Source organism: Myotis brandtii, unplaced genomic scaffold (genome assembly GCF_000412655.1).
Source record: "Myotis brandtii unplaced genomic scaffold, ASM41265v1 scaffold915, whole genome shotgun sequence".
NCBI lineage: Eukaryota > Metazoa > Chordata > Mammalia > Chiroptera > Vespertilionidae > Myotis > Myotis brandtii.
Genome location: NW_005371769.1, coordinates 2,800,934 through 2,809,656, shown reverse-complemented (window position 1 = coordinate 2,809,656; position 8,723 = coordinate 2,800,934). Strand labels below are relative to the sequence as shown.

General features: G+C 48.6%; 1 protein-coding gene across 1 annotated transcript in view; it reads left to right on the top strand.

Moving 5' to 3' along the window:
• Positions 1 to 1,476, top strand: part of FAM217B (family with sequence similarity 217, member B) — a 7,409-nt gene extending 5,933 nt beyond the window's left edge. The window contains exon 5 of the mRNA XM_005885621.2: positions 2 to 1,476. Within this exon, the coding sequence (XP_005885683.1) occupies positions 2 to 235 (234 nt within the window). The 3' untranslated portion in view covers positions 236 to 1,476. The remainder of the gene's footprint in view (position 1) is intronic.
• Positions 1,477 to 8,723: the final 7,247 nt, after the last annotated feature.

Here is an 8,723-nt window from a genome sequence, read left to right as displayed (position 1 = left end):
CTGGGGCCTGGCTGGCAGCGACAGCAGCCGCAGAATGGAGAGCAGCAGTAACCTCCGCGGCCCGACGCCCCCCGGGAACCTGGACGCAGCAGACCCCCCCAAGACCTCCAGAACGCAAGCACATGCAAATCCGAGGAAAAAGGGAAAGGCAGATAACTGTGGTCAGGCCTCCGTAGCCAGTGAGAAGAAACTCAGAACGAATGGAGGAAAGCAGAACCCACGTAAATTCAAATAACATCGAAATGGTGAGCTGTGAAGACCAGCAGAACCCTAAATATGAGGGCCCCGGTAGTGACAAGATGCGAATGTCAAGAAGCGTTATGATTACTGCCACTTTGGGGCTGCCTGGCTCTTCAGTCCCCCCACCAGGTATTTTCAACAAAAGGATGCTGGGAAGCCTTTCTTCATGTTGACAGTCTTAAGAAATGACAGCCATTGGGTAATAATTAACCGAGGTCTGTACCAGGTAAAGGAACAGAGTGACAACTCCCCGGGCAAGAGTTAACTGAGCCGGTGGGCTGTGGAGAACAGAACTTGGAGGTTGAGCTCCACTTTTCCTTCACGAGAGCAGCGCCCACAGTTTAACAGTGCCGATCACCAGCGTCCAAGACGGTCGGTGTCGGATGCCAGTGTCCGAGGTGGTCAGGGCTCTCTCTTTTGTTCCCATCATGAGCCCTCCAAGCAGAAGCTGTCCTATTGAGCCCTAGAAGTTCTGGCTCCTTGTCAAATTGGGGAGCATGGATTTTGAGCAAAATCATTTATCACAAAGCCACTTGCTACACAGAGACCACAGAATCTAGTGTTTTCATACATCTTCCCGGATGTTGGTTAAAAAGAAGCAGCATCTTAAATTTGTGTTCTCTAAGCTGAGGATGGGGAGTCAGTGGGTGAGCGGGACGTGCTGTTTGGAGGGCCAGCGTGGAATACGTGGCACCCCAGCCCTGAAGAGGAGCCACTGTATAGAGTTTGTGGACAAAGGGCCTCTGAGCTAGAAACACATGGAACCACTTGGAATGTAACAACTATTACATTACTGATTTGGGACCCAGATCCTGCTGTCGGAGGTCAGAATAATGATCTTTTTAGTTTGCAAGAGCAGGAGTTCAGAATCTGGCTCAGGGGGGGCAGAGTGGGCCGTGAATGGGGATGAAGGTGCTGCATGTCTTCCTGGCAGGCTTGCTGGCCTTGGGGCTGCGGACTCCGGAGGCTTCCTGCTTCACTGCAGTTACATCACATCTAAGTGTCCCTGGGGCTGTGCCGTGAGATTCTGCTGATGTTAGTGGGAATAGCTCTGAAACCTCTGTTTGACTACCTTTTTCTGCACAGTATGTTTTTAAATTTATTTTTATTGTTGACACTATTACAGCTGTCCCCATTCCCCTCATCCTTTGCCTACTTCCACCTGCCCCCGCCCCCTCCCCCCTTTCCCTCTGGCCATCACTACACTGTTGTCTGTGTCTGAGTTATGCATATATGTTCTTTGGCTAATCCCTTCCCTGTCTTTTATCCAGTCCCTCTTCCTCCTCCCCTCCAACAGCTGTCAATCTGTTCCATGTATCCATGCCTCTGTTTCTATTTTGTTTGCTAGTTTATCTTGCTCATTAGAGTCCACATATGAGTGAGATCATATGGTATTTGTCTTTCTCTGATTGGCTTATTTCACTTAGTCTAATACTCTCCAGGTATGTTTAATGATGGTAGCTGATTTTTTAAAAATTTTTATTTATTTATTTATTTTTTTATTGCTTAAAGTATTACAAAGGGTAGCTGATTTTAACCCTTTAAAAGAGTATTCTGTTTACATGTTTCTATGTTTTCACCTTTGGGGCAGATGAAAAACGTGGCTCTCTCATTTGAAAATATCTAACAGCTTGCAATTTTTTCCCTCAGCAGTCAATGTCATCCAAGGTGCTTCCTAAGTTAGCAGCATAAGGACAAGATACACATAATTAAAATAATAGGCAAATGTTAAATATTAAGATCCTGTTTTAAATCTGATTTCAGTCATACTAAATAACATATAAAATTTTTATGGTAGTCTTTTTCTTCCCAGACTTTATTTTCACATATTTCCAGATCCTTTCTTATATTTTTCCAGAGAAAGCAAGCTCTTACCCTGAGATCTTACGCCTTTTTACACAGACAGAAGCTGGACATCTCATACGCATTAATTCCCTAGTCCTCACTAGAGTATTCTTTTGTTCCCAGTCTATGTGCTGTGTTTTGAAAACATAGAGACTCTTCTTTTCTTTCTGGGCTTCCTGAGTCACCCCATGCATCGCTGGCTGCCCTGCTCCTTGTGAGCGTGACAGGTGGGTCCTTTAAACACACTGGCAGGCACTCACGATTCCTTCTCTGCCAGGTTTTTACACAGCTCTTTAGGAGCTTCTGGCCAATAAATCTTGGTAAGCCCATTACACACACACGTGTGTTCCTGATGCTAACATGGAAGGGTTCCTGCAGAGTTGCTGCCTATCCTGTCACGGTGTCCATCCGGTGTGGGTGCTCTTGGGGCACCTGCAGGGAGAGGCCAACCTGCTTCACTTTGCTGGCTTCCTGTGGTCTGAGCTGAGGACCATCACACTTAAGAAATTCAGAGGTGACACCGCGGATGTTACATTTGTTCTTTGCATTGAAGGTGGTTACTTAATTCGGGGAGCAGTCATAACGTCACATGACAGGACGGTTTTTAAAGACTGACAAAGTGGCTTAGCTTGCTTCCTCTTTTGCCTCAGGTTGATGGTTTGTTTTAACCATTGTTGTTGTGATGGGGTCAGAGCTCCTGATGAATAGTGCAGGTGATTAGTAATGAGCACACTTCTGGTTTTATGATTTCTTTTTTTAAAAACATGTCTTTATTGATTTTTAGAGAGAAAGGAAGGGAGAAAGATAAGAGAGATAGAAACATAGATGAGAGAGAAGCATCGGCCGGCTGCCTTCTGCATGCCACTCACTGGGGATGGAGCCCACAACCTGGGCATGTCCCCGGACTGGGAATCGAACTAGCAACCTCCTGGCCCATGGGTCAGTGCTCAACCACTGAGCCACACCAGCTGGGCTGGTTTTTTGATTTCTGATCACAGATCTAACATACCTGAATGCACCAAATGCCACAGATGAACGCCGTGGTCTTCAAGCGGCGTGGGAAAGTGGAGGTATGAGCTCGTTTAGTTCATGTCTAAGCCACCGAGCTTCCTGCTGTCTAGTGAATAGTAACTGTGTTTCTAAGAAGTGCCTCTTATTTCTGGGGAGTTGTTTACATACAAGTTGCATTTAAACAAATTAAAACAACCCAAAGGGAAACAAAGTAACCAAAAAGTTGAGAGAGTATTAAGAAGAATGACTTAGGCTTAGAATCAGTCAGTGGGGAAAGTTTTAAAAACATATAAAAATGAACTACAAAAATGTACCAGTATTACCTACAATTGTTTACGTTTAGATGGTTTCTCAAAACTTTACTGACTAAATTGGCTGAAGGTTTAGTCAGTAAAGTTTGGGTGACATTGGGGGCTGAAGACAAAAAGATGGGGGAGAGGCTATTGTGGGCCTTATGATGGCTAACAGCTACAGGAAGATGTTCGGAATGGTCCCTAGGCCTGTTAGTTTCCGAAAAGATGTAAGACTTCCTACCTTCCACGATATAAACGTTGCCCATTTATGCTTTCCTTTATGCGCACTTGCTTGATCAGCTACATTAAAATATAAAACTCTTGGTGGTACTGTATTCCATGTAATAGAGAAGCAGTATTATTTATTCATTACATGGACAGAGCACCATTCCAAGCAGCCTGAAAACATTTAGCATGTGTTACTTGCTGTTAGGATCATTACTGTGTGCTGGCTTTTGTACACAATAAAACCGATACTTAAGTCTCCGTGAATCTGCATTTTCCTTCCCCCAAGACCAGTGGGGCAGTAGAAAAATACTGTCTGGACTTTCCTGAGATGGTTTTGCTTTGCTTTCAATGCAGTTTTCCTGCAGGGTTTGCCTCATCTCTCCTCGGCTACATCAAAGAGGTGCCGAGGAGAAAATGTTGGCCCAGCTCCTTTCTGCCATGAAGCAGCATCCACAACAGCAGGGCGGGCTGTGCATTTCAATGATGAAATAGAAACATCCATCGGCTGCCTCCTGCACGCCCCCTCCTGGGGATCGAGCCTGCAACCAGGGCATGTGCCCCGACCAGGAATGTGCCGTGACCTCCTGGTTCATGGGTTGACGCTCAAATATGGAGCCACGCGGCTGGGCGGGGATGGCAGTTTTGAGCAGCTACCACGCCAGTCCTCTGAGAGGCCCTTTGCTCCTCTTCTCAGCTCGCCTCTGACCATGAGATGTATGCTTCTGAGTCTACCAAACAGTGGCTGCTCATGGCTTTGGGGGTGTTAAACAAAATTCAACGGAGTAATTTTTAAAGACCTTATTGGCTTTATTCAATGATTCATGAATTGGGTAGCATCCCTTCTCGCAGATGGAAGGGAGCTTGGAGCAACTGTGCAGAAGGAAAGACTTGTAGGCAGGAGGGGCGGGAACAAGGGAGTTACACTGCGCAGCTCCGTGGTTGGTGGTTGCTAGGTCACCCACAGGGTCTATCAGGCAGATGACCTGCCAGTGCTGATCAGGTGACTCCCAATTGGCTGGTTGAAGATGCCATTTCTGGGGGAGCAGAAACTGTAATTAAGTGTCAATTTAATGAAGTTGGGGCTTAGCAAGAGCAACTTCATTTTAGACCTGCTGTCTTATTTTTAACCATGGTTTTAAAAAAACTTTTTTTTGGTGGTTTGAAAACTTACCATATTAAAGGTTTTAAATAATTAGTGTGTATAGAAAATGGTAATTATTGGATGTTGCTATTTTATTCTCCACAAGGTGGCGATTAAACCTGTTCAATAGCACTGAATTTGTTCTGTTAATACCTTCTAATCAAAGGAAAAGATTTTGATTGTAACCAAAATGAAACGGGCAAGAAAATGACTGTTTGATTTCAGCCCCAAAGCGTGTTCTTCATTTAGTGTCACTCTGCATCAGAGAATTAAATGGTTGGTTCAGTGCCAGCAGGTGCTGAACACCCCATACCATTGTTAACAGTTAAACTGAGGCATATTAAAAATTTTAAGTTTACTTGAGTAAAAATTGGTTCAGATCGGGCAGCACCAAAACTAAGTGGTTAGGAGCCTCCTCAGGTAGGAGCTGTGGCCAGGATTTCATAGAGACGAGGAAAGTCCTTGACTGGGGGCAGCTCCTGTGGCTGCCTTGTTGGGAAAGCCTTGTTGGCTGCCTGCGACTGGCTGCCCCTGACCCTGCAGGCATTGGCGGGAGTGGCCTGGGCTGCGCTATGGGGTGCTTACTCGGCTGGCCTGGCATCAGAACCCCACCAGTCAGCGCCTCCTCCTCCGATTGCTTTAGCATCACAAAACTCTATGTAGCACAGAACAATGCTCCGTGAAGGAACACAACATAAATCACGAACTTCTGAAACTCTTCATAGAGCCCTTGCTTAAGAAATTAACTGTGATCACACTGGAAAACACACATGGGATTTTAGAAGTGGGCTAGTCATGAATATAACTCTTCTCATGCGAGTGATGTTCTAGAGGAAACGGAGGCTGCACGTGCACCTTCAGCCCCTCTCCAGCTCACACAGTCTCATGCTGCGCTGCTCAGTCTCCGCAAGGGGAGGCAGTTCAGAACCGATGGCCACGTCCGTCCGCTACGCTGGCATAGTGACTGTTTTCAGGTAAAGGCACTTGGAAAGCGGTAAATACAGGAAACACACTCTTACCTTTTTATTTTCTTAAAAGCAGGTGAAAACTCCATGTGAAAGGCATCCCCAGAAAGAAAGTAGCATCCTTAGCACCAGGGCTGAGGAGCTGGGCCCAGGAGAATTCCACACAGACTTTATTTTAAAGGCATTCTTGTCTTTCTCTCGCCTCACCACATGGTTTCGTCTCCCACAGCTGCCTCTGTTCAGACGCCATGAAAGCAACAAGACTCCCCATTTCTCCAGGTGGAGCTTGGGCCACTTCCCGGGCTCCTCAGTGTCCCGGGTCTCGCCCAGGAGCACAGGACGTACACATGTTATTGACTCCTGTTTGCTTTTCTCCTGCTCGCCTGGCTTTTATGGCTTTTATGACAGGGGTGCGGTTCCCAGCCAAGAGCCCAGAGGTGGAGGGAAAATCGCCTCCCCACAGGAAAGGGAGTGTTCCGTCCCTGCAGGACCTAAGTGCAATTTCACAGGATCCTGGGGTTGAATGTTGAGAAACCTGCTTTTCTGTCACTTCAGGTCTGCAAGTTCGGACCCACTGCTTTGACAGCGTGTCACCCTCACCGACCTCTGCCACTAACAGCCTGGCTTATCTGTGCTATCTTCTCCGCCTGAGGCATCCCCTGGCTCAGGCTCCAGAACAGGGCGCTCTGGTACTCTGCTGCAGTGAGTGCTATGAGTGGAGGGTTCTCATGTCCACCATTGTCTTTAACATTCACGCTTTTAGTTTTTAGAGACCAGGTGTGCACTGGCCTGGATGGTGGGTGTCGGGGGCCTGGATGGTGGGTATAGGGGGCCTGGAATGTGTGTGTCAGGGGCCTGGATGGTGGGTGTCAGGGGCCTGGATGGTGGGTGTCGGGGGCCTGGATGGTGGGTGTCGGGGGCCTGGATGGTGGGTGTCAGGGGTCTGAACTCATGAGCATTCTTCTCTGAGTCCTTCCGAGGGTTCCCCAAGGGGATTTCTATAGCTCTAGGCATGGCTGTGCCACTGAGGACTTCAGAGGTGTGAGTCCCTAGGCTCGTTCAAGGAAAATGAAGTCTGTCCTCATGCCCCAGCCATTTGGGCTGAACCAGGCTGCCGGCTCCACCACAGGGGCTCTGCCTGCAGCCAGCCTTGCAGCGCCGCTTCCACCTGCTCTCCCCTCTGGCCTCGGGTCTCACACACAGTGGCTAATCGGCCCGCCAGCTGACCAGGGGCTCTAAGCACAGGAAGGCGGGTGTTTTCCCTCCACGGGGTGGTCTAGGTGTGGAAGGGGAAACTGAAACAACCTCACCTCTCTCTCTTTTCTCCTTATCTTCCCTCTCCTTCCCTTGAGCACAAAACCATTCAGATACACGAAAGACTGAAGAATGAGGTTGGTGATTCTATTATCAATATTATTAGCCTGATACCACACCTACAAAAAGTGAAAAGCACTCCGATCTGTTATATTTGGCAGCATTCTCTCCTAATTGCTCACTTACAACAATTAGTTGAGTTAATAGGGGCAAGAGGTTACAGTCTTGCCCCGGCTGGTGTGGCTCACTTGGTTGGGTGTCGCCCTTGCACTGCAGGGTTGCCAGTTCCATTCTCGGTCAGCGCTTGCCCAGGTTGCGGCTCGATCCCTGGTGGGGAGCGTGCAGAAGGCAGCCGATCGATGTTAATGTTCTGCTTTCACACCCCTGTTTCGATGTTTCTTTCTCTCTCTGTCCTGTCCCTCTGCCTCCTCGCTCTAAAAGTCAATTAAAAATCTTTAAAAAAATGAAAATCTCTTGTAGGACAATTTCTGGCAAACTCTTGGTGGCTGACTCAAAATGCTAACCCATAAGGAACCACACTTTCTGATCAAACAACGTGACCACTGAGCGTCAGAATGAGACAGAAAGTCTCAGTCACTGAGAGTAAGCCTGGAGGTGAGAGGAGTCGTCGTATTGTCACGTGAGTCAATAGCCTTCAGCTCTGACACATGTCAGGCACCGGGCACCACGGCCAGCCGTGACTTGCATTCTCACCGCTGGAGTCAGGTCCACTTTTCTCATTTCCCCCAACATTTGTTATAAAACGTTTCAAACATGCAGAGAAGTTGAAAGAATTGCATCGTGAATATCCACGTGCTGGCTATCTCAGCCTGTCTGTCCGTCTGTCCACCCACTGGCCTCTGGTCCCGCAGGGCCTCCCCTGGTGTGGCAGGGCCGCTGGTGGCCACCACCTCCCTCCTCCAGCCAGCACCGCCTCCCCGGGGTTCTCTTCCTTCGCTCATTTCTCAGAATGACCCCTCACCCTTGTGACTATGAAGACCGGGGACCTGTCTTCAGGTTATTTGGGAGATGGGTTTTGAGTAGACATACATGCAAGGTCTCCACCCAGGGGAGGTGTGACCTGAGCCACGTAATTTTCCTAACTTGGGTTTCCACCAGGCACTCCCACCCGCTGCCCCATCGGCGGTTTCCAGGCCTTTCCTTCTGCAGGGAAACCATCCCGGTTAAACTACCAGTGTCAGCCCCATTTAAATCACTTCCCAGTTCCTCCCAGGGCCACTGTCCCTGATCCTAGATCAGGGTGAGAGGGCCCAGCCACCCTGCTGTGCCGCCAGGACACCCCTGCTCCCTCCCTGGCCCCCTTCTTCCAGGGTGGGGAGCAAGGAAGGAAGAAGGAAGGCAGGAAGGCAGGAAGGCAGGCAGGAGAAGGGAGGGAAGGGAAGAGAAGGAAGGAAGGAAGGGGAAAGGAAGGGAGGGAAGGGAAGAGAAGGAAGGAAGGAAGGGGAAAGGAAGGAAGGAGAAGGGAAGAGAAGGAAGGGAGGAAAGAAGGGGAAAGGAGGGAAGAGAGGAAAGGAAGGAAGGAAGGAAGGAAGGAAGGAAGGAAGAAGAAAGAAAAGAGAGGAAAGCGCATTCCCTTGTCACAGGCCACTCTGTGGGCTCCCACTGAGGCTGCCACTGAGGCCATCACGTGGGACACAGGAGCCCAAATTTGGACCTGAACTTCTC